General features: G+C 34.0%; 1 protein-coding gene across 1 annotated transcript in view; it reads right to left on the bottom strand.

The window, feature by feature from the left end:
- The window catches only part of USH2A (usherin), a 702,892-nt gene that overhangs the window by 609,359 nt on the left and 65,604 nt on the right, over positions 1–27,929 (bottom strand). Inside the window, 5 exon segments of the mRNA XM_038586435.1 lie at positions 21,733–21,826; positions 22,941–23,162; positions 23,660–23,844; positions 24,798–25,092; positions 27,791–27,854. Of these exon segments, the coding sequence (XP_038442363.1) occupies positions 21,733–21,826; positions 22,941–23,162; positions 23,660–23,844; positions 24,798–25,092; positions 27,791–27,854 (860 nt within the window).

A 27,929-nucleotide genomic window follows, 5' to 3' on the forward strand; every position in this document is an offset into this window, starting at 1 on the left:
AATATAAGGGAAGGGAGAAGAAATGTGTGGGAAATATCAGAAAGGGAGACAGAACGTAAAGACTGCTAACTCTGGGAAACGAACTAGGGGTGGTAGAAGGGGAGGAGGGCAGGGGGTGGGAGTGAATGGGTGACGGGCACTGGGGGTTATTCTGTATGTTAGTAAATTGAACACCAATAAAAAATAAATTAAAAAAAAATTTCAAAAAAAACAAAAAAAAAAACAAAAGAAAAAATATGAATTCCAAAATAACAAGATGCTTTTATATAAAAAAAATATTAAATAATTTGCCAATCTTATTAAAGGTCCTGATTTAAACATTTAACCTATTGAATGACAAATTGTCATAGGTTAATAAGTTAATTAGAATCTATGCTTGCATGCTTAGAATAAACTCAACATCATTAATGGTAAATAATGGCTGAAATTATTCAGGATTTTTACATTTATATTCATAAATTAGATTTTCCTATGTTTTTCTAAAGAAATTTAAATAAATAAAACCTTAACATTTTAATGCAGAATCAGTATGTACTTCAACTTATCAAGTTAATTTTAATATCTGAATGATCAGAAAGAAAATTCTTATTTTGTACACACCCAAAAACCTACTATAGTCTGTCAAGTTATATTTCATATAAAGTATGATTAATTTAAGATAAGATTTAAAGTAAAAGGAGCACCTGGGTGGCTTAGTCAGTTAAGTGTCTGACTCTTGATTTTGGCATAGGTCATGATCTCAGGGTGGTGAGATTGAGCCCCACATTGGGAATCTATGCTAAGCACAGTCAGCTTGAGATTCTCTCCTTCTCCCTCTATCCCTCCCACTGCTTACATTCTCTGTCTCTAAAATAAATAAATGAAATCTTTTTAAAAATATTGTACACAGGGATCCCTGGGTGGCGCAGCGGTTTGGCGCCTGCCTTTGGCCCAGGGCGCGATCCTGGAGACCCGGGATCGAATCCCACGCCGGGCTCCCTGCATGGAGCCTGCTTCTCCCTCTGCCTGTGTCTCTGCCTCTCTCTCTCTCTCTCCTGTGTGTGTGTGTGACTATCATGAATAACTAAATAAAATCTTTAAAAAAAAATATTGTACATATACAAAACAAATTTTCTAAATTATTTTTCTTGCTCCCTCATTTTTTGCTATAAAATGTTTAATGTGACTTCTGAAAGTGCCCAATTTTTCTCAGAGTTACATATTCAAGTTATGAATTAGGAGAATCAAACCATGTAGTCTCAAAAAGTCTATGTATTGGGTAGCCCGGGTGGCTCAGCAGTTTGGTGCCTGCCTTCAGCCTGGGACATGGTCCTGGAGACCCAGGATTGAGTCCCATGTCGGGCACCCTGCATGGTGTCTGCTTCTCCCTCTGCCTGTGTCTCTGCCTCTCTCTCTCTCTCTCTCTGTGTCTCTCATGAATAAATAAATAAAATCTTAAAAAAATTCTATCTATTCATAATAATGATCCTTTGCAATTTGTTTTTTTTTTTTTTAAGAAAGTTAAAAACTATTCGGATATTTTGGACAACAAAGTTTATTTCTTTTACTATTTATGCAATAAACATTCACTATTTCAGAACAATTTGACATATTTCATAATCATTATTGGGACAAACTAGAATCAAAACCATTGTTTGCTGGTATTTATTTTCCTCTACTAGTTTGTAATTGAACAATTTCCACCCTTAATATTTTTAATGTCAGAAAGAAAAAATATATACAAATTTGTCCGATATGTCATTATTTTATGGTATTGCAAAATTTTTAGTGGAAAGCATATAGTTTTTCTTAGCTGTGGACAAAGAAAACAAAAGACAAAGAGAGGAAAATGAGAATGGAAACATGATTTTCCCATTGGTAGTTCTGCATTCCAATAATTGGTAACGAATGCACTTTTCCATTTTGGCCAATTTTTTAAAACCTGTATCATATTTTTTTGGAGCGATGAAGATTCTCCTCAAAACCATTTCCTGCCCTTTGGGCTGGGATAGCTGCTCCTTTTCTCTTCTCCCACAGCACCCAAAACCCTGACCATGGGCCTATCACTTTGAACCAAAATTATTGGTTGATTTACATGTATCTTCCAGGAATTGCAAGCTATTGACTTTTGCACTCTCTGTCATTTACACAGTAGAAGCTTAATAGACAATTGCTGAGCTGTTAACTGAAAGTTCACGTGACTATAACATGAATATCCAAAGTAGTCATTCTTCAGAAAATGTAGAGAGGGGCACAATGGGAACAATGAATAAAGAGGAAGGTTTATGTTAAGACTTCAGAATTGGCTGTTATTAGATGATTTGTAGTAAACAACTTACAAAAGTCATTTTGTGAAAGAAAGATAATGTAGCAATCATCAGAATACTATCAGTTATGGCTCTTTGCCCCCAAAAAATGAAAGTGGAGGAACTGACCTCTTTAAGATTTTTCACCAGCAACAACTATTTGTAAATCAAATTATACAGAATCCAATGTTAGATATTAGGTATAAGCTTGAAGTCAGACATTTTAATTCAATTACTGGTGCTGCCACTAGTAACTAGTAACATGAAATGCAGAAATGCAGACTGTCTATGTGCTGTGCCGTCTAGGAAGTGTTTAACATGGGTTATGTCACTGAATCCTTTATTTAGGCTTTGGGTCATATAAATATCTCACATCTGATTTCTGTCTGCTGATTTGCTAGCCCTGTGCTCTCACATAATTAATTCTACCTCTTTAAGACTTATTTTTCTCATTTATAACATGGGGGTAGTAACAGCTGCCTCATCAGGTTGCTGTGAAGACCAAGTGCTTAGCAGAGTGTTACATAGTAAGCCTTCAGCCAACATGGTCTACTACTTTATTAATAGATGAGCAACTGAGGGTTAAAGAGATTAAGCAACATGAAAAATGTCATTGGACAGGAAGTCCTTGAATCTACCTTACTTCTGTGAATCTCAGTTTCCTCATCTCTAAAAGGAAGACAACTCAATATCTTACTTATTTTTGACTCAAAATAATCTACGGATAAGCAGTATTATTAAAATAATGCAAAAAAAAAAACTAAAATAATGCCTAACACAAAGCCTGGCACATGTCACAAATTCGAACTCCGGAAGTTTCAAGACAGAGGAGCAGGAGGAAGGAGGAAGAGGAGATTTTTCCAGCATTGGTGTTGATCTGAAATTTGAGTGACACGAGCAATATATAAGACTACCCCTGTGCGATATACTAACTATAACATTTAACAGAGGATCCTGTGATCATAAATGTTCCAGTGCATGGTCTGATTTAGAAAATGTAGCCTACATAATGGAGCTATGAGTAATTAATGACCAAACTTCACTTCTGGTAAATTTTATCATCTGTAGCTATACTACAGAGAAGGCCTTATCTACACTTATTTCCTAGGAGCCGTCAGATATCATTAGCATATAACTATCACTTCTTCTAGTAGGTTTAACTGTGGGGGAGATATATTCTAACTAGTTAAATAGAAGAATAGATGAAAACTCACTTTCTGAGTTCCTGGCTTGAAATGAGCTCATTAAGTTCTCTTCCCCAGGTCAATTAGCCATGCAATTAATCTCATTTCCAATTTTTTTTAAAAAGTCTATCGCATTGCAAAACTTTGGCCAAATGCAAAATTTTGCTACAAGACAATGCCAGAAGTCTATTTTTTTCACTTCATTTCAAAGCCTTCTTACTGATAACTTTGCTCACCTGATGATGGTGTTTTTATTATTCAAGTTATGCTTTCTTGAATAAAAGGTGGTGGAAGTGATGATATGGAATCTGTGGTCCTGTCATACTGATTACAGATGCAGTTTGTCTTTTACAAAGCAACTGCCGCCTGTTTGAGTTTGGGATGTTGCCTACATGAGTCAGTGGAGTAAATCCAGCAAAAGCATTCTTTTTATATTTTTATGAAGACACTTCTGTTTTTTGGTTGTGATCTAAAAAATAAACCTCATTTAAGATTTTATCTTTACTGTTAACCTAAAAGTCATTATCAAAAAGGCTTGTAAGTAAGATGACACTGAATACTATATCAATGCTTCAAAGATACAATCCTGGCTTTTTTAACATTTAAAATCAAAAAGGAATTTGCCACTGACCTAATTGAATGACTTTACTACCAGGTAGCTGTTATTGAAAAGCCTCCCTTCTGTGGACAATAAAAATCTGCAGAAATATTGGTAACATTTTATCTCTAATTAAAGAAAACAGCATAGCTATCATTTTCCACTCAAATTGAATTTTTTTAAAATATATTATAGTACTAAGGTGGCAGAGTTTGTAGAAAAAGCCAGTTTAGACACTAGTTATAAGAGGGCAGTTTATCCACACACACCAGGACACTCCATTGAACCCAATAATTCCAGTGGGAATTCAAAAAGTACATTTTTTAAAACTATTTGAGGATTTTTTTAAATTGTGAGGAAAAGGATACAATGACCAAAAGAGAATGGCTTGGAAATGTCATAAATCTTCAAAGAAATATAATGAGTAATTATTTTACAGCTTCACTTTTAAGTTTTGAATTGTCATTGATACTTACGAGACATGGAAATTCATAAGAAGAGAGAGATAAGATATAGAAATATATCCTTTGGAAGTCTCCTCGAGATATATTAAGATTTTGTAGAGTTTTTGTTTCTAGATAACATATAATATTTTGAGAAGATAGTGTGAAATATTCAGACATCTTCTCCAAATTAGTATGAAATGTAAGCAAAAATCTTTTATTCATTTTTTTGTTGGATCCATATAAGACATTTTTCTATGTATTTGGAGTTTTCTACAATAGAGTATTTAATATAAATAAAAATGTGAAACAAAATAATTCCTAAGTATAAATATAGATGAGTAATCATAATATATTTTGAATTTAAAAACGAAGTTAAAGATAACATCTAAAGTACAATCCTATTTTTTAGAGAGGAGGATTCATCTGTGGACACAGATATAGAACTTCTTTAAGAAGACAGAGAGAACCAAAAAAAAAAAAAAAAAGTAGAAGACAGAGAGAGATGATACAGATTTGTAATAACAATAATAAAAGATCTGTAAGATATAAACTTAGAGCATTTGCCGAGGTTATCTATGGGTGGTAGAGTTATAGATGACTTTTACTTTGTAAAGTTTATTTTTTCCCCAGGGTGCATTTATTACTAATGTATTAAAAAATTGAGGGCAAATAAAATGCAACTGCATGGATAGTTACAAGAAAATTATACACAATTTTCATGTAACACTTCACTAAGAAAAGCTAAGAAAATTAAAATGTTCCAGTTTTAAATTATACACAGATCAGTAAGATACTACAGAGAAAATGATTATCTTTTCAAGTACAATGTAGTCTGAGTTTATGAATTACCAGCAAACAGTGTGAATTTTTTACAGATATAAATATGTCCAAACAGTGAGATTAATAAGGATTTTGAGAAATGACAGTCAAATTTCTGTTGTGAAATTTAACTTAAAAGATAAAGAGCTGAGGATCCCTGGGTGGCTCAGCGGTTTAGCGCCTGCCTTTGGCCCAGGGCGGGATACTGGAATCCCAGGATCAAGTCCCATGTCGGGCTCCCGGGATGGAGCCTGCTTATCCCTCTGCCTGGGTCTCTGCCTCTCCTCACTCTCTATGTCTATCATAAATGAATGAATAAATGAATAAATAAATAATAAATAAATAAATAAATAAATAAATAAATAAATAAATATCTAGAGCTAAATGACACACTGATACATTGGCCTTTGATCTTAAGGATGATGCTGTGTCACTCTCATTTAGTGTAAGTTGCAAGAGATAAAAATTCAAGCAATACTTTGTAGTCTTCTTTGATTATAAAATTTCATGAAACTTAAATTTTTGGTCTCATAATTGTGACTTTATACAATTCCTCTTCTATACAGGGGTCCCAGAGAACCATGACAAAATAGAAGTATGAGTAACTGTTGAGTAAATTATGAGAATTATGAGTAAATTTTTGAAATCTCCCGATTTTTTTCTATCTTTTCTATCAAGGACTTCTAAAGTTTTATTTAAAATGCAATAACAGCGACGCCTAGGTGGCTCAGCAGTTTAAGCACCTGCCTTCGGCCCAGGGTGTAATCATGGAGACCCGGGATTGAGTCCCACGTCGGGCTTCCTGCATGGAGCCTGCCTCTCCCTCTGCCTGTGTCTCTGCCTCTCTCTCTCTCTCTGTGTCTCTCATGAATAAATAAAATCTTTAAAAACAAATAAATAAAATAAATGAAGTGCAATAACATTTGTGTGTATTTTATGAAGTTTCTGAACCAGATGGTATTCTACTTAATGTTTTTCCCAATCTCCAGTTGATCATTTGTCACTATCAATTATATACTTCTTTTATAACAACTGGATTCCTCCTGTTATGTCCCTGAGTGCTCAAATTATAAGAATAGAAAATGGGTATATCAGAGTTGAGGACCTTTATTACTGATTCATTTAACTGCTTTCATTTTGATAGCTTCTTAAGGGCTACTAATCAACTCCATGAAGTTGCAGCCAAACACTTGGACATATTCAGATAGGATAGGCATAGAACAATCAGTGAATCTAGAAGACACTAATGAAAATCTATTTTATTACATTATATTCTAATAGTACACAGTGGTATTTCTGTCTTTTGGATCATTAAATTGGAATAGTGTTCTTTTGTTACCATTACAGACTAGTAAAGGCAATCTGCCAAAAAATAATCCACAAGTTCAAAAGCATTTCTACCAACCCACACTCCTTACTCTCAGTTTTGATCCACTATTATGAATACCTTCAATTTTACAGAGAAAATATGAATTTCATATTTATTCAGTCACTTATCCAACAATCTTTAATTACCATTATGTGTCTTTGAAGGAAGAAAGAAGAAAATGTCTTCTTAGGCAAAGATACATCAAGTATCTCAACCCTGGGAGGGTTGAGGTAGGGGCTGAAGTAAGGGGGATCGAGAATCTTCCTGAAACTTACAATACTGCTCAACAGACTTAATAGACTCGATGCTCTTTGAAAACTCAAGTTCAGAAAAATGACCACAAATCATCAAAAAAAAAAAAACTTGTCTTTAACATTCACAGATTAAGAAAACAGAGAAGTGAACAAACTGCTTTTGAATTATTTCAGTAAATGAATTGGTTTCTTTTTTTTTTTTTTAAGTTTTTATTTATTTATGATAGTCACAGAGAGAGAGAGAGAGAGAGGCAGAGACACAGGCAGAGGGAGAAGCAGGCTCCATGCACCGGGAGCCTGATGTGGGATTCGATCCCGGGTCTCCAGGATCGCACCCTGGGCCAAAGGCAGGCGCCAAACCGCTGCGCCACCCAGGGATCCCAATGAATTGGTTTCTTAAATGTTCATTTTATTTTTTATCTAAATTCAGTTAACCACATATAGTATATCATTAATTTCAGATATAGTATTCAGTAATTTACTGGTTGCGTATAACACCCAGTGCTCATCATCACATCATGTGCCCTCCTTAAAATGTTCATTTAAAAAAGTCATATCTGGAGGGGTGCTTGGCTGGCACACTCATAAGAGCATGCAATTCTTGATTTTGGGGTTGTGAGTTCAAGCCCCACGTTGAGTGTAGAGATTACTTTAATACATAAAAACCTTTAAGAAGTTTTTAAATTAAAGATAAAAAGTCACATCTGGAAAATCTGTAAAAATTATTTAATTCCTCAGTAATTTAAATAATGAAATAACACTTAGTAAATAATACAAAAAAATTTAGGGGCTCAAAGGATAACTATGGGTGCTGTCTTATTTTATTAAACACTTATAGGAAAAATAGCATATCATCTACACTTTTTAAATCGCTGCAATTATCATGGACTATTTTAATAGTCCATTTACTTATCTGTTGTTCATATTTGAGTCCAAGCTTCTTCAATCAGAAACTAGATTTTATTGATGTAATCAACCATAGCATAATGCTTGAGACACTGTAACTGCTCAACAAATGCTTATTGAGTAAGGAAATGAACAAATGAATGTATGAATAAACCAATGAATGAGTGATGCAACAAGAGCTCATTTCTACTAATGAATTAATTTCCTTCATTTCTGGTTCTAGCAAAAAGCCAAAGTGAAAGAAAATTATTTTTATTTCCTTTTCTACCATCAACAATAACCAAAAACATCTTTATTTAGGCAATGCTTTACTTGCAATAAGAATATCCCATATGTTATGATGTCGGTCCTAAGTGATTCATATTTATTAGCTGACTAAATCTTTCCAATAACCTATGAAGTGAGCATTGCTATAACCTCTATTTTACAGATGAGAAAACTAAGGAATAGGAAAAAAACAATAATTTCCTAAAGTCACCTACTGGAATGACAGTATAAACTAGTGTAAAAATTTGTAAGGGCCTCAATGCTTGTTAAATTTTATTCATTATAATGTTCCCAGTGCCTAGAAGCCCTCACACTTATTAGGCACTCAATTTATGTATATATATAAAAATATATACCATATATATAAATATATACATAGGTACATATATACTCATATATGTGTATATATATTATATATATATGTGTATATAATATCCTCCTTTATTCTCCTTTAGAATTCTCACTCCTTATCGCCATGCTGTGCAGGTTCCAGGGATAAAAAACTATTTCAGGGAGAGAGGTGTTGAGTGGATCCATTGTGGCTAACCGTTCATACTTACCTCCTTATCTGCTCAGAGTCTAAACTGGATGACAGAGTTCTGGAAACCCAAGGTTGGAAACACTCCCCGCCTGCCCCCACCACAGCTGGAAAATTCAGAGTATGTAGGCAGCCCCTGCCTGTGTGGGAAGGGGAGGAAGGCAATTCATTCCAGAGTGAGAAATTATAAAATGCTCACTTTTTAGAAATCAGTATGGTACTACTTATTGAGCTAAAAGAGGCAATTTGTCCAACTATTCCCAAATGGAGTAAATGAATTAGAGATCTTCTAAAAGTCAGCAAATTGCTCCTTTCTCATCAGATCAGTATGTTAGAAATTTTAAGAGCCTAAATCTCTAATAATAATAATTGTCCTCTGGCTCTATTCACAGCTTCCTCTTTCCTTTGGATGTAGCAGTTCAATTGTAATTCAAATGATGTAGTTTCAGGATAATTTCTTTTGTCTACTAGATAGAGAAATCATCTTTATAAACATAAAAACTTCAGTGTACTCATATAACTACTTTTTCCAAAAGAGGTTTCCCTATGAAGCTCTCGTGCTCTAATCACAAAAGTATGATTAAACAAACTTGTAATTTCTTAGCAATGATAGACTGGGTGGGGTGTGGGAAGGTGATGAAAGCACAGATGAAACTTCCAACCACATAAAGATCGAGACAGAGAGCGGCTCACTGATTTGCACACAATAGGTGATCAATATGCTTGATGAATGCCTGAATGAATGACCTAATAGACTGTTTATATTTATGACATGTTACAGGACTGCACCTTAATGTTTCTAGTATTTATTTGAATAGTAACATTAAAGGTTTAAAGATAAATGCAATATTTTCTTGCAGATTTTTACCTACAGATTATGTAATCTCAATTAGCAAAGTCCAAACAATTACCATGCCTTGCCAATGAGAAGACAGAGATGTTCATGTATTTATCCTTCAATTCTTTTCTCAGTAATTACCTTTCCCCTGGTTAGAAATTCTCATATAATTAAAGTGCCCACATAAAATATGTACTTAGCTGCTCTGTAGGTGCTGAAATTAGTAGCAAAAATTAAATAACTACTCATGCTGTTGGACAATACTGATCAGACATTTGTGGTCATACAATGATCATGAACACATAATATATGTAGCCTGACAATTCAACCATTAATACACATTGTCTTCATTAAGGAACTTACTTATTTCTGCAATGCCTTGTCTGTACCTCTGAAGGCAAAGCTCAATGGAGGGTTGGAAAATCATCCAATAAAACAAATTCTGGTAACATGGGTAACAAAATCAATATTTGTAAAAATAGAGACTGAAGGCAGAACCATTTGGACAACTGCTTCAGTTCTTTTTTTTTTTAAGATTTTATTTATTTATTCATGATAGACACAGAGAGAGAGAAGCAAGACATAGGCAGAGGGAGAAGCAGGCTCCATGCAAGAAGGCCAATGTGGGACTCAATCCCATAACTTGGGGATCAGGCCCTGAGCCAAAGGCAGACGCTCAACCACTGAGCCACCCAGGTGTCCCTCCTTCAGTTCTACACATGGTCTACATAAAAATATAACTGATTGGGGGTACCTGGGTGGCTCAGTCCATTAAGTGTCTGATTAGATTTCAGCTCAGGTCACGACCCCAAGGTTGTGAGATCAAGCCCCACGTGGGGCTCCATGCTGAGGGCAGAGTCCTTCCTCTCCCTCCCTCTCAGTCCCTACCCCACTTGTGCTCTCTCTCTCTCTCTCTCTCTCTTGCTCACTCTCTCTAAAATAAAGTCTTTAAAAATATATATAACTGATAGTCTATAAACTTGTAAAGAGGGAACTTCAGACTATGGCTTATCAATGCAGACCATTTAACAAAGTCTAGCTGTTGAATGAGACAGATTGTTTTGAATGACAGGCACTGGAGTTATATTAATCTTGAATATTGGTCATTGTTTAATATTTGATTTCTCCCTTGGCCTGCCTGCTCTTCTTGATTGCCTCTTTCCCTTTAATTGTGAGACTTGTCAGGACACAAAATTAAAAAGACACATATGAGATACTTTTCTCCCAAGAGTAGAGAAGGAGGACTTTATGGTTTCTTCCAGGTTCTAAATGGTGGCCAAGCCAAGCCAATCTCATGATCTAGAGATCATAACCTGAACCAAAACCAAGAGTCAGGATGCTTAACCCAGGCACCCCACCATTATGTCTTTTAGTTCTTAGGGTTTCTCTACACTTAATGAGTGGACACAAAAATTCATCTGAATTACCATTTAGATAGAAAGCCATTTTATATTGGAAATTTTATCTAATGTTAAGCTTGAATATCAGATTAGTGAATTTTAAAAATCCCTTCATTAGTACAGCAACATTTAAATTTTTCTCAAGATTTAAAATGTCAATGATGTTTATATTATCTATTAATTATAAATTGTTGGTCTGAATAATTTGCTTGCACCACAGTCATCTCCATTTATTATAGTAATTAGTGTCTGCCAGGAAATCTTTTCTGACTTTCACAAATGAAAGTCCTTCAATATTTTCAAATACTTGCATCTGTAATCAAGATGTTATGGCTGTACTGTAGCATAATGTTCTACACATAGAAGGCATTTCATAAATATTTGTTGAATGAAGCTAGCAAATGATCAATCTTCACCTTAGAACTATAAAGGTACACAGTAATCATGAATTTTCTAACAATTATTCCATGCCAAAGAGAGTCACCTCCACTCTGTTTTTAGCAGTAGCATGAATACTTAACATAGATGATATGTTCCTGATGGATTAATAAATCATATTATAATGTTTTAGAAATTTATATTAAAATATTTAGGACTGCAAAATTTATAAATAATAAAAAGCAAACAATTGTGTTCTTTTATTCGCCACCTGATTTAAAACACCATAATATACATTCCACTCTGAACTTAGTAATATTCATTCACATGCTTTTCTTCATATTTACCCTTTAAATTTATGTATTACTTACAGTATTGTTTCGTGTGTTTTTAAATTTCACATAATGGTATACGGCATATATTATTCTACAAGCTTTTTGTATTCAATTGTTTGAGGGTTTAGTCATGTTGATGTAATAGTCATTCATTCAGATCCACTGCTATAAATACCCATTTAAATATTTGCAGATTGTTTTCCAAAAGTGGTGGTACCTTCCTATCAGTGGTGGATGAGCTGTAATCTACACTCTTGCCAGCAACTGAAACTTTCAAATTTCTTGAATCTTTGCCAACCTCATGAGAATAAAATGTTATCTCATAATTATAATTATTTTACCAATAACCAGTAAAATTTCAGGTGTTTTCATATGTCTGGGTTGCCATACATTTGGGTTGTCATTTCTAGGCTCTTCTGCAAATTACCTGGTTTAATTTTCTTGGTCCATTTTGAGTAGTCTGATTTAAAAGTTCCCTTTGTCATATGTTTTCTGTTGCCAATCTAATCTGCTAATCTGCAGCTTTTCTTTTTCTTTTTTTTTTTTTGAATGATAGCTTTATATGAAGAAGTTTCTAATTATAATGTAGCCACAAGTTATTAGTTTCTTCTTTTATAGTTTTTGCTTCTTGTATTCAGAAGTTGTAAAGATATACTATATTTTTGTTGAGAATTATTTTTAAATTAAGTTTCCTGTTTGTTATTCTGACATATAGAAGACAATTATTTTCATGTTTCCATCCTATATCTAGCCACCTTACTGAACTCCCCTTAATATTTAATAATTTGTGGAATTTTTTACACTCTCTGATTTAATTATCTCCAGATTTTGACAGCTCGGTTCTTCCCTTCTAATTTTTAGGTGTTTATTTCTTTTTCTTATCGTATTGAGCTGGCTAGATCCTCCAATAAAATGCAGAATAATAGACATCCTTGTCTTATTCTTATTTTGAAGAAAAGGCTTCAATGGATTTACCATTAGATGCACTGTTGATACTAGAAAACTATAGATGTTCTTTATCAGATTAAGAGGATCTTCTTCAATTGAGGGTGCTCTAACAATACTTGTTTTTGTGGGTGTTAAATATTTTATCAACAGCTTTTTTCCACGTCTATTGAAATGATCATATTTTTCCTTTCTTGAGTTAATGTGAATTACATTAATAGTGTTAATATTAAATTTTACTTGTATTCCTGGGAGAAACCCAATTTGGTTGCTATATATTATTATTTTTATAAAAAACTAGATTTCACTCATCATTTGAAAATCTTTGCCTTTGTTTACATGGGAGAATAATCTTAAATTTTCTTTTTTGTACTATCCTTGTTTGAGTTTGCATTCTGGCAATTCATTCTAATGACAGAGTTCAAAATAAAGCATTATGCCTTCAGAAAAAATCCTAGAATACTATATATTTAACTTCCTTATTTTACTTCTCTGCCTCCCCCACCACCACTACCAACCCCCAAGAGAATGTAAACTCTTAAAGAAGAGGAATAACTGTGTTTTGCCCAGGATGTAAACCTACTGCTTAGAAAATGAGTACTCAATAAAATTTTGTTGGATTAGTAAAAGGCTCATAATTTTAATTGGAGTTTTTTTCCATCTACTTCTACTTATCTTGACTCATTTGGATAATAGTGAAATGACTGGATGCATTCATTTACTTAGAACTATTAATGCTTACAATGTGTTGTGATTACAAATTCTATATAATTTGTTGAGACCATTGACTAGTATGTGCTCGATGTTCATAAATTTTCCCTGTGATCTTGACAAGAATGTGTATTTTTTCATTGTTGAATATAAGACTCTATTAGATCAAGCTTCAAATTAGTTCAATTCTCAATTATTAAGGATTTTATTTTTTTATTTTTAAAAATATTTTATTTATTTATTCATGAGAAACACAGAGAGAGAGAGAGAGAGAGAGAGAGAGAGAGAGGCAAAGACACAAGCACAGAGAAAAGCAGGCTCCATGCAGGGAGCCTGACGTGGGACTCGATCCCAGGTCTCCAGGATCACGGCCTGGGCTGAAGGCAGATGCTCAACCGCTGAGCCACCCAGTGTCCCTTATTAAGGATTTTAATTTTTTAACTGCCTGTTTGATTAATTACCAAATAAGATGTATCAAAATATTCTATATTGATGTTGGATTTGTTAATTTCTTCTAGTCATGTCAAATTTTGCTTTATACTTTTGAATCTATGTTATAAGATGCATGTAAGTTTAGAATTATATCATTTACCATTATATAGTAAAGCACCTTATCCCTAATAAAACTTTTTGCTTAAAATCTATTTTACTTAACACTATACAGCTTAAGCAGCTTTTAAATTTTTAAATTTTATGTGTGCTTGTGTTTTAGGCATATGTCTTACCATCTCAACATCAGTGCCACGATGAGCCATATTGGAACCTGAGGCCAAAAGAAAAATATGTACCCTATATATATCTATAAAATATCCTCCTGTATTAGGAACCAAGTGGAGAAAGTTAATAAACCCTCTATAATCAAAAAGTATAGCTATATATAACTCTTCACCTTGACCAATCTGTTTCTAAACCACTGTCAACCTTCCTATGAAGCAGATACAGGATAACCTTCCAGAACTGCTAGGCGGGAACTGTGACTGACTGGAAACAGTTCTCGTTGCTAAGTAACAAAGACTTACAAAACAAACAGCTTTTTTATTTAAAATGTTTATATATGAGCAGCCTATGTGGCTCAGCGGTTTAGCACCATCTTCCGCCCAAGGCATCAGCCCAGGGCGTGATCCTGGAGAGTCCCACATCAGGTTCCCAGCATGGAGCCTCCTTCTCTCTCTGCCTATGTCTATGTCTCTCTCTCTATCTCTCTCTCTCTTTGTGTCTCTCATGAATAAATAAGTAAAATCTTTAAAAATAAAATAAGATTTTTATATATTATTCCTCTGAGATTTTAGTATTATTTTGCTTTTTTTAGTATTATATTTAAGTATTACTTATCTTGATTAATAATGCCTTCTCAAAATTTGTGCCTGAGGTACCCTCTCCCATTAATGCAGTATATGCTCCAACAACCGTGGATATTATATTTTTGTGTTTATGACAGCACTTAGTTCTAACTGACAAGTTTAACACATTTATATTTGTTATGATTATTGACATATTTGGATTTTATATTTTCTATATACTTTACTTTTTTATTTCCCTCTCCTTTTTGCCTTATTTTATAACAAAAAGGATGTTTCCTTTTTATTCTCTATATTTTGGGGAAGTTATAAACTATATTTCATCTCTTTTGCTGTATTATTCTTAAATAAAAAATGTTGCTTATGTTAAAATTTGAAAATATTTCACACTCTTTAAGAATAACACAAGGACTTTTGGGGTTCCTGGGTGGTCCAGTCAGTCAAGCAGCTGGCTCTTGATTTTGGCTCAGGTCATGATGTCAGGGTCCTGGAATGGAGCTCACTTTGAGCCCTAAATTGGGCTGCATGCTCAACAGGGAGTCTGCTGAGGATTCTTTCTCCCCTTCTGCCTCTGTCCTTCCCCACGCTTGTGCTCTGTCTCTCTAAAACAAGGAATAATTCAAGAGCCTTTGATCTCTTTAAATGTAATTATCACTGTCGGTCTTAAATGCTACTTTTTCAATAGACTATAATTTTTAAAGCATTTTCAAACTGACAGAAAAATTGAGAGAGCAATACAGAGTTCCCATATACCTCCTGCACCACAGAATCCCCAACTTTCAACATCTGGCACCAGAGTAGTATACTGTTATAAACTGATAAACCTAAATTGACACATCATTATCACCCACGTGACAGTTTACATTACTGTTTACTATACTTATGTGGGTCTATTTCTATTCCATTTCACTGATCTATTTGTTTTTATTTCTGCCAAGACCACATTGTTATAATTACTGTAGCTTTGTTGATATGTCTGGAGGTCAGGTAGTGGCAGTAGTCTGACTTTGTTCTTGTCTTTCAACATTGTCTTGACTATTCTGTGTCTTGTGCTTCTCACATAAACTTTAGAAATAGCCTATTGATATCCACAAAATAACTTTCTGATATTTTGATTGGGATTACATTGAAGCTATAGATCAAGACAGGAAGAACAGACATCTTGACAATATTGAATCTTCCTGTCTATGAACATGGAATAACTAATATAAGGATTAATAATAATAATATCACCATATGCCAAAGAGGAAATTAAGTTTGAGGCCTTGACTCTCTAAATGTACATCTGATGTAGATTCTATAATATAAAATGTCTGAATGCTAGTTACATTTAAAAAATTAATTCATTAGTATTTACAAGATTAGAGTATAAAATGAAATACATTAGGATAAGATCTTTCTGTGAGCAAACAAAAAACATTACTGGGAAAGCTCGATGTGTAATAAAAATATGACTCTAGTTAGTCATGATGACTCATACTTTTGGACTTTAGTGCTCTAACGGAACACACTTTCTAAAATAACAGGAAATATTCATTTACATAATAAGCATTGTAGAGTGTGATGTTGGCACCATTCAAATTATTGAATGGTAGGAAGGCTTATTATATAAAATGTTTTAAGCTGGCTCTGCTATTTATAATACTAACAAAAATGCATACTGATAGCTTGATTGTAGTTAATTCATAAAAGCCATGATTAATGCTATAAAAGGGTCACAAATCAGAGCCAAAGAATAAGAGAAGAATTCATGGTTACTAATAAATTGCTCTGTGAACGCTTGGCCACCCTTGCAGGTAATGATGTCACAAAATGATGAAAGAATAGCTAAGTAGCCAACAAAGTGCTGGGGCTTGGCGGAGGCACTGATGATTGCATCACTCTTAGCCAAGAGCCCCTGAAAGATGAACATAACTATTAAAAGAAAATGAAAAACCATAAGGATGCTAGTTTCAACTGATAACACATTCCTAAAGCTAGATTCTATCAACATTTGAATTCTTAGAACAGGTAAAGAGAAGGGGAGGAGTAATGAGAATATGGTAACTATGCAACCATATTAGTTGACATAATATACACATCTAAGCTTCCAATTCCTAGGTTCTATTCTGTATCTAAGACTTGAAGCATATTTTTTTAATAGTTATAATGGAAGTCTTGAGCAGGTAAGAGATACATTATTTCAATAAAGCTAATAGCACAGTGGTTAGGAAATGATCTTTAAAAAAGTGAGGGGAGTAATGGGGTGGGGTAGATTTTAGAAATCTATGTACCAAAAAAAAAAAAAAAAAAGAAATCTATGTACCAAAATAATGCATGTTGAATAATTCCATGATATGGAGTTTTAGAATAGGCAAAACAATCTATAGTAATAGAAAGCAGATCAATGGTTTCCTAGGATTGAGAGTTGGGGAGGAGGCATTGACTATAGAGGAGCACAAGAGAATATTTGGAGAGAGAAAAACATTCCACATCTTTAATATGGAAGTGATCACACGAATATAGCAAAATATAGCAAATTGCATTTGCTAATATTTTTAAATGGATAAATTTATTTTATCTTTTTATTTTTAACTGAGTATATTTTATTATATGCAAATCATTTCAGGAAAGTTGCTTAAAAAGAAAAAATCACTAGTTTTGCAAAATGTTATTATAGTTGAAATTGAGTAAAGGGTACAAGGAATCTGTATTATTTCTTACAATCATACATGAATTTACAATTATCTCAAAGTAAAAATTCACTTAAATTGTAAAATACATGTACAAGTAACAGTGATTATCTGTTATCCAAAAAGTAATTATTTAAAAAGAGTGTATGTGTTTCTTATCAAATGATTCGCAAAGAGTTAAATGCCATGTAATCCTGAATTCTGCTTTGAAACATTCAATTCTGCTTTAAAGTTAATAGTATATAGTCTTTTGGGGTTTGTTTTGCTCTAGGTTAATCCTAAAATGGAACTAGTAAATTATTCACTGTTTTAGTCATTTCTAGAGAGGTAATGTCACAAATACTCTAAAATCATTCTCTATTAATGAAATATGCAATTATCATTTATAGTATACACCATACATTCAAGCCTTACAACTGCCTTACAAAGCCTTACACAGTATGTCAGCATTCCTAGGCAGTAGCACTGAGGAGAATCATTGAGCCTCCCCAAGGTAGATGTTTTAAGTATTGCAAAATACAATGAAATATTTAAGACAAAAGTAAGTGTACCTTGAAGTTTATCTCAGGATCAGTGGGTTCTTTGGTAATAGTTTTTCTTGTTGTTGTTGTTTTTTTTTTTTTTTTTTGGTTAGTTTTTAACTTTATGAATCAACAAAAGAAATAGGATTTACCAATGGAGTTACAAATTAGATGAATTAGTCAGTCTGGCTATTCCCTAAATAATTAATCATGTGTTTTAACTACTAGCGTAAGTCTTAATCTATGAAGAGGGCCAGGTATTAACATAAGTGAGTTCACCCAGATATAAGGTTATGGATAGTAGTGAATATGGTAGCAAACCAAAGTGTGATAGTGTTCCAAAGAGGGTAATTGTTACCTTGAGTTAGGCTGTAGGAGGAAACATAGGCATCGTGTTGGATTATTTTCTGTAAGAGAGGCCAGAGGTAAAGGAGGAAGAGGAAGAGGGAAAGAAGAAGAAGAATAACAAACTATTTAAACAGTGTTCCCACCTGTGGACCACCAGTTTGTGACATCAACTTTAGAAACAACTGAAGAATGCTTCATATAGAAAATTCCTTGGAATGGCTAATGTATAACAACTTGCTTCTGAATTTACCATTCCACTCCTTTCTCCCAACTTCATTCATTTTCACTTCTGCTAAAAACACTTTCATATAGGACTGCCAATTGCCAAGAACTGGCATATTCTCAAGGCTTACGTTTTCATCTGTTTGCCAAATGGCTGTAATATAATTCACAAAAGCCCTGTTTATTGAGTAATATTATTAATGGTTAGCATAATACTGTGAAATTGAAGACATTCTTTTTGGATTAAGTCCAGATCTTTAAAAAGAACATTGGTTCCAATAGGAAATGGATGGCTTATATGAAAACTTATTATTTTAAAAAGTAGAACAATGTGGAAAGCATTTGAATAAGCATATTTTCAAATTATTGTAAGATACCTTTTTCAGATATGTCTCACATGTATTAAAATACTTCGAATGATAACAATAAGAAAATGTCATACTTACGAATGCTTTACAAAATCATTTCTCATTTTCAACACATTATTGAAAATATCATAGGACAGAGAAATCATTCAACTTAACAGTCTATTGACTTTTTCCCTTCAGCTACATTTGCCAAACTTTGCTAAGTGAATGATATTTGTTGCTTTTTTATTTATGGCTAAATTCATAAATTATCAAAATATGTCCAGGAAGAAAATAACAGAAAAGTCAACTTTTTACCTTTGTTTCTAAAAGGCATTTAATGTCTAAATAAGAAGCATTAAAATGTATTCTCAACCTAAATTATAGTTAATTATTTTGCTAGTTCATAATTCAATAGTCACCACCTGAGACCAAGTCTGAAAATCCCAACTTGACTTCTGAAACCAATCATGAGCCTTGATTCATTTAATGGCTCTATTTTTAAGGGGAAGCATGAAATCATTCAAGAATCATAAAATATCAATCACTCATCTGTGAGCAATTAAAGAGAGAGAAAGGGGAAAAATGGGATGGGCTATCAAAAGAAAAAGGGATACAGGGGCGGGGGTAGAGGAAATGAAAGCAAACTAGTCAAAATAAAGCATGAGAAGCTCTGAAAATAATATATGAAAGCATTACCCAGTCCTTAATTTGAATATACTACATAGATTCAGATCGAGGGGCCTTACTAAATCCATCGCAGAGTGTTTTTTTTTTTAAAGATTTTATTTATTTATTCACAAGAGACACAGAGAGAGAGAGAGAGAGGCAGAGACATAGCAGAGGGAGGAGAAGTAGGTTCCACACAGGGAGACCGCTGTGGACTCTATCCCAGGACTCCAAGATCACGCCCTGAGCCTTAGGCAGACGCTCAACCACTGAGCCACCCAGGCATCCCCACCCCATAGTGTTTTTTAACTGAGTTCTTGGTGAGTTTGGGAAGGGGAGGTAAGGTTAATAAAAGATACCACTAATTTCCAGGAAAGCGAAGCGTCCATTTTAAAGAATCAAAAGGAGAAGACGCTAGGAAAAATAGAATAAATGCCACTTTAACTTTAAAATCAAGAACAAATCAAACTGGCAAAAACTTAAACACACAATTATGGCTGAATAAAGAGTGAATCAATCAAGTTCATCCAATTAATTTCCTTTCTGGGACAATATGATAAGCCACACAATCAAACATACTAAAATCAATGCTTTTTAAAAAGATTTTTTTTCTCATGATACTCTAATCAAACCAAATTCAAAGCCTCTAGCTGTTAGAAATCAAAAAAAAAGAAAAAGAAAAAGTAAATGATTCCTTCTTTCAAAGCAATTATCAACCAGTGGTGAAGACTAAACATATAAATTAAAAGATCAGCAATATAAAGCAATGATCTGGAGAATAAGTTCAAAGGAACATCTGAATTAGAACATGAAAGTTTTGGCTTGAGCACATAGAAAGAAAGAAAGCTGTAACCAAATCAAAGACTGAGTTGAAACTAAGGGCCAGGACTACATCCTAAATGTGCTAGAAGAAGTCTGCATTGTAGATAATATTCTTGCTACTGAACTATATGCACTCATGTTGTCACTGGAAACAAATTAGATGAGATTAAGAATCTCAGAAGGCAGAAATGGAGTTTGCTAAAACCTTGGCAGATGGTTTTAAAAAAAAAAAAAGATGTTCCATGATATCCTAAAACAAACGACAGAGAAAAGTGAAGTGACTAATTAAACACACGTACAGGGCAACGTTTAGGAGGAAAGTCAAGTAGGGAATCTATGAGACGGTGCTACACTGTGAGGTTAATAAAAGAAATCACTGATTGCAAGGAAAGAGAAATATGCATTTAAAAGAATCAAAGGAAGAAGACACTAGGAAAAATATAGTAAATGTCATTTTAAATTTAAAAGCAAGAAAAAAGTTGGAAAAAATTAAACACACAGTTATGGCTGAGTAAGAATGAATCAATCAAGTTCATGCAATAAATTAGTCCTTACACTGTAAAGAATTTTAAATGTGTTTATGACAAAATACGTCAATAATTTCTTTCATGGCTCCTAATATGTTTGTTTCTACTTGTATTTGCTTTGCTTATAAAGTCCCTAGCTTTAGACTTAGAAATATTATTTTAATTGTTATTTTAATAGATTTACAATTGTTTTTACATTGAAGTCTTGGATTTTCTATACATGCCATGAAGTAGGGCTTCAACTTTTTTTTTTTTCCAAATTGATACTAACTACCTCAAACATCACTCAATGAGGACTCCATACCATTTATTTTTTATTACTGGTATGATCGTTCCTGCCGCTGTACTTGCTTTCCTATCAGCTGTTACTGATGTTGATGCTAGATATTTTTACCAATATCTCTCAATTTCTTTTCCATTTACCCCCTTTTCCTAAAATTGTAGCTAAACCTCTACTTCATCTATGAAACTTCCCCTGGCCATCATAGACAAATGAAAGTAACATACTTTGAGTCATTTTACTATAGATTTTCAAATTAATTAAAACTACTGATATCAAGAAATGAATTCAACTTAATCAATGCAAATTCAAAAAGATCTCTGCACCAAAAGACACTTATGCTGCATAGATATCTATGTGTAAATATCCATTAGTTGCAGGAGTCAGACCCTTATTTTTAATGCCATTCTATCCAGACCCCTTAAGAATTGTTTAGTAAAACATGAAAATGCTGATGAAACAAAGACAGAAAAGTAAAATAAAACCCTTTGGTTTAAGGTTTGCTCTTAGTTGTTATTTTTCTGATACAGTTTATTTTTTAAAGTGATATTTTCATCTTTTTGATGGATTTTTTCCTAACAAAAATTTCCTGAAATAATTGACATTTCAGGCTCATATCAATTCATTTCTATTCATACCCATAGGGTAGACCAAAATTAAATTCAAAGAATTTATAGTCACCATTTCACCAACCCTCTCCATTCCCTTCCCCCGCTTCTTTTTAGATTTTCATGCATCAAACAGAGAACTCACGTGACGTCCCTGGGTGAAGCTTTCCAGAGAGCAGAGGCATCGATAGGGCTGGCTGCTTGTGTCACACTTATCAGCATGACCATAGCACTGACATCTGTAAACAGACCATCAGACAACTCCTAAGTCAACGCAACTGTGAATATATTTAAGGGCCTGTGAATATATCCACTGTGTGGATCCAACAAGGGAGACAAGTATGTTAACACAAAATTCAATCTCTTTTATCACATGAATGTTCATGAAAGTTTTTTATTATTCCTAAAGTATTGGATAAACATCATCCATATCCAAACCACATTGTTCTTAGAAGGTAATTTTCAAGCTTCTCTGGGAAGGGAATTTGTTTTCACCTATATCAGCTATGTGGCAAATTTGCCAGGGAAGGCATTTACTAAAGCTGTTATACACAATTAAACAATAAAGTTTAGAATAAACTGCAGAATGAAATTAATATATTTCAATTATTTGTTTTTTTTCTACAAAATTAGATGATGAATATTTAACAGTATTACTATTTACATCATGCCATTACTAAACAAATAGCACTTATAGTTTGGTATTCTGGTTTTTAAAGATGTACTTTATTTACAGTGCATATCACTCTTCTAGCACAACTTGATTCTAAATATAACCTATGTATGTACCATTTCCATACCAGAGAGTATGTTGCTCTCCAGGTATCCATATTTTGAAATACTGTGAGCCATGTTCTCAATTATGGTCAGATATTTATAATTATTTAGGCAATATTCGATTTTTCTTCCTAGAAAACAAATATCTCCCATAAAATTGTGAATTGTGAACTTGGGGAGACCAAGCCCTATACTTACAAACTAGCTGATAATATAGTTGTAACTTGAAATCTAGCTCCTTCTCTCTGATTTCAAGAATATGTGAAAATAATATTCCAGAAAAGAAGCAAAATACTTGGTAAGTTATTTCTAAGCCAGATTCAGGGTATTATGCCTTCTAGACCCAACAGCTTTTGAAAATTGTTTCCATAACCACGTGGTCTTACATACAGAAAAGAATAGCATACCAATCTTTTCAAAAATTTGTAGAGTAGGAAACCATTTCAAAATGTCAAGTTTGGAATCTGGCTTGCTCTAAATCTTAACGTATTTTTAAATAAGTATGACAAAAATCTTGTTGGAAACAAACTCATAGTGAAAAGCATCCTTCAATCAAACCTTGGTAATGAACATTACCTCCCCGTGATGGTGATTTCGTCAACTGCATAGTAACTGTGCCTGAGGCTGACAGGAGTCTCAGTTGTATAGTACTGTCCATGAAAATGAATTCTTATTTGTGTGGCTTTTACAAACTCTTGAAGAGATGGGGTATTATAAAAGTCGTTGTAGCCAGGACGATGATTTGGTCCAGGTGTTAGGATGCTAAATGTGACATTACCATGGGAATATGGAGTAAAACTGTTGATGAAAGAAATGTGAAGTTATGAAAAGCTATTCATATTTTTAAAAAAGAAGAATCACAACTTTGAAACATTACACAATATCAATAATGGCTTAAATTCCTCATTCTGGGAAAACAGATATATAGCATATATTTCATGGGCAAACAATATAGTTTCATCACAAAAAAACATAGTAAAACATTTCCTTAAGGACATAATAAAATTCTATTATATATATTAACTTGCTAAAGCAACCTGAAAATCAGATCATAAAGCCCAAATGAGAATATAAACAAGAGATACTCTTAAGTCTCTTATGAGAACTTTAAACATAGTATAAAACTCAAGTTGGGTGGGGGGGGAAGAGTCTCAGAAGAACCTGCTTCAAGAAGGCTAGTGGTGAAGGGAAACCTCTACCAGTCATATGACTTAGTCCACCTATTGCTTATTATTAATCCATTAGTCTATTAAAATTAACTCTTTCAAAGATAATTATTTGTTAAATATTCATACGTGGGAAGCTGAAGACAGTTGACAGAATCGGGATTTTCCAATTCTCCATTATTTTCCATTCCAAAAGCTCTGCAATTTCTAGCAAAATATTGCCAGTCCTCCCAATCTAGGCTGTCCTCCTTCTTCCGTTGAATCTTTATTGCTGTTGGTTGTGGACTAAGGAACTGAATGATAATATAAAACACCTGAAAATGGATAAGTTAATCATTGTCTTTAAAGTTTTAAGTTTGACTCATCATTCTAAATCAAATCCGTGAATTGTTCATTTCAAATATAATAGCTTACTTCCTCATAATGATAATCATCAAATATTTATTAGACATCCAGAAATGTCATAGCCCTATGGGAAAAGCAACACATTCTACAATTGCATATCCATTCCTTCTCAAGGATTTTATAAATTAAGTGCAAATTAATAATATGTTTGATATAAAGACACGGAAAAAGAACCTTACTCCCATAATTGTTATATATGCTCTTCTTAAGTAGTTAGAATAAGCACCTCAGTTTTTAGTAATTTGGACTACTTAATAATAAAAAGATTTTATTTCAATATCTCATATGATTTCATATATCTTTAAAAATAGGCCCTGCATCTTTTATTTTATATATTTTTAATTCATGCATTACTAGACACTACTAGTGTGAAGTAACGTTCAGTCACCTAATCCACCTTGTAGTAGATTGAATTGCATCCCCAAATAGACACATTCAAGTACTCACTCCTAGTACCTGTGAATGTGACCTTTGGAAAAAGGGTATTTGCAGATGTAATTAAGTTAAAGATCTGAAGATGAAATCATCCTGGATGAAGGCTGGGTCTTACAACAGAACGAAGAGAAAGAAGTGACACACAGAGAGAAGCAAGGAGGAAGGCCCCTGCAAACAGAGGCAGAGATGGGAGTTATGGGGCCATAAGCCAAGGAACACCAGGAGCTCCCAGAACCTGGAAAAAGCAAGGAAGGATTCTACAGACACTGGAGGCTCGGGAGGGAGAACCACCCAGCCAATACTTTGATTTGTATTTCAATCTTCAGAACTGTGAGCGAATACATTTCTATTATTTTAAGGCACGAAATTAGCAGTGATTGGTTATGGCAGTTAGAGGAAACTAATACACTCTATTATTTCAAATTACCTGATATTGTCCATTTTCCAAATCTATTGAAATAGTCACTCCTTGATGAAGCTGGCTAATGTTTGTAAACACATGTGAAACCCATGAAGTACCAATATCATTATCATTGACAAAAGAAAGAGGATGGGCTTCAGGATTCAGCCGTAACACCCTATCAGTGGTTGTGTCTTCTGCATCATTAGGAATGCAGTACCGCTGTACCGAAGGATGGACCCTAGGGTGGCTTCCAGGGCAGCGGCAATGTGACTGAATATGCAGTCTGAGCAGATCTCCAGAGAAAACTTCCTGAATTTCCCTGTGGGTGTAAGAAGCAGACTGTAAGGCCAAATAGCTCAGCAGTAATAGAACTTCCAAGGGTTGTTACAAATGCATATCACAATCTTCATGTTTGGATCACTATCCAGCAACTTTAATTATTTTATAAACAGAACATAAAGTCAAATGCATTCCTGGCCAAATAAACAGACACATAAAATGGATATTAGAAAGAGTTAATTCTTAAGAGTTACTTTTTTACATTGAGAAGCATGTGTAAGCCCTTGTCTGATTACTGAGACACTTATTTAAATATCATAATAGTCTACTGTATCTATTTGTGATGAAAAAGAAAAGTAACATTCATTTAGGTTGTTAAACTGACTTATCCCAAAGGTGGACAATAATACATTGAAAATACTAAGAGTAATAGGGTTTCCAGTTCATCCATGGGAAAGAAATAAGAAAACAAGTATCCTTTTATCTGTTGCTATTTATTATTATTATTATTATTATTATTATTATTATTATTATTATTCATGAGAGACACAGAGAGAGAGGCAGGCAGAGACACAGGCAGAGGGAGAAGCAGGCTCCATGCAGAGAGCCTGATGTGGGACTCGATCCCGGGACTATGGGATCACTCCCTGGGCTGAAGGCAGACGCCCAAACGCTGAACTGTTTTAAGTTAAAGGACTGAGGCCAAAACCATTTGTCAGTGGTTTCCTGTGACTCATCAGTACAGATCCTGGCACCCCAAAGTGCTTCAATGGCTTCAGATCATCTGGCAGCTGCCAACAGTCAAAGAATAACGCCAATTCCAGGCAGATATATTTAATTTTTCCATTAAGGGCAATATACCTGTTCTAGTCAGAATTAGTCATTCTAATATAGGCATTCTTCCCCATAATACCTTCCAGACATCTCAGGTAGGCCAACATCAGTAACCCTGGTCTAACTAGACAGGCCAGGATTCTTCCCTCAGATTCCAGTGGGGGGATGGAGTCAAGCAATTTTTCCATTCACTAAATCACATGAAATCACACCTTCTTCTTTAAATCTTATTGATATTTTCCAATTGATACCAGGTTTTAAATAGGACCAAAAGTGAAATCTTTGCCCCAGGGAAAAACTTGATTTGCCCCCATATTATAGCAACACTGCTCTCCAGAATTTTAGACAGAAGTGATTAAAAGGATAGTTGAGGTGAGCGGGGGGTTGGGGTGACTGGGTGATGGGCACTGAGGGGAGCACTTGGTGGGATGAGCACTGGGTGTTATGCTATATGTTGGCAAATTGAATTCCAATAAAAAAATTTTAAAAAAAGGATAGTTGAGACTATTAGCATCAAATTTAATTATGTGTCCCAGCGGTACAGCACCCTTTGTTCAGATATCTCTTGATATAGACTAGTAAAGAATGTTTATGTTAAAATAATTTTTATATTTCTTTTTATATTAAAAGAATGTTTATAAGAATGTTGAGGAGCAACACTTCTCAAATTGATAAGAGCTACTTTCATCATTTGGAAATCCACCACACTAATTTACATCTTCCTTTAAGAAATATGAGTAAACATCATTATTTTTGATCCTCAGTAGAAGTAAACAACATCAACTCATACATACAACAATATACTATTATACCATCAAATCATTATTTGGGGGACACCTCGGTGACTCAGCGGTTCAGGGTGTGATCCCCAGGTCCTGGGATCGAGTCCCACATCAGGCTCCCCACAGGGAACCTGCTTCTCCCTCTGCCTACGTCTCTGCCTCTCTGTGTGTCTCTCATGAACAAATAAGTACAATATTTTTTAAAAAATCATTACTTGAAAAAAAAAGTACAAATCATTACTTGGGCAGCCCGGGTGGCTTAGTGGTTTAGCGCCTGCCTTCCACCCAGGGTCTCCGGGATCAAGTCCCAAGTCAAGCTCCGTGCATGGAGCCTGCTTCTCCCTCTGCCTGTGTCTCTGCCTCTCTCTCTGTATCTCTCTCTCTCTCTCTCTCTCTCTCTCATGAATAAATAAAAATCTTTTTAAAAAATCTAAAAAAAAATCACTTTACTTGGGAAAGAAACTTCAGAGGACATCTGAGCAGAATTTCACTTGAACTTTTCTGAACAGAATGAAAATCTACATGTCTTTGAGAATTACTAATAAAGATTTTCCACCTATTCTCAAGATGAGGAAATACTTGCTTAACCCTAGTCCAAGTCTATATAATTTGTGTTCACTGGAAATAGAAAAATATATAACAATACTTCAGATTATTCATTCTTGTCTCCACCTCTAATAGCTCAGTCTCTTGAGACTTTCTCACATATCAAAATAATCATTTTCATTGTTCTAAATTCTCTAGCACTTATAAATTCAACAAAGCAATTTTGAAAGGCAGATATAGCAGTTTCCTACATATCATAAACTACTTCATACAGAACATTTAAATCAATGTATCCCAAATTCTGTAATACAACTTGTTCAAAAATCTAGTGGCCTTAGAAAAAATCCCTTGTAAAGAAGTTGATCAATTTCATATTATAAGGGATTACCCAACAGAATAGCACTAATGAATAACAACCATAGACTAAGCCAACGTAAACACTGTAAACATTAATTAGGTGACATTTGTGAAATGCTGTAAAAATGAAAAACAATATAATCTTTTGCAACTCTTATATAAGTGAATTCAGGAATTATTCTTACACCTGTCGAGCTTTAAAACACCACATTCACTTACCTGTTTGTGAGCGCCACTTGATATAATCGAAAATCTTGCATTCTTCCAACAAACTGCTCTAATCCTGCAGAGTACACACAAAATACATAATATAAAAAGTCATAGTTTTCCACGTGGTGTCTGACAAACATTCAAGTGA

This window comes from Canis lupus, chromosome 38 (assembly GCF_011100685.1).
Source record: "Canis lupus familiaris isolate Mischka breed German Shepherd chromosome 38, alternate assembly UU_Cfam_GSD_1.0, whole genome shotgun sequence".
NCBI lineage: Eukaryota > Metazoa > Chordata > Mammalia > Carnivora > Canidae > Canis > Canis lupus.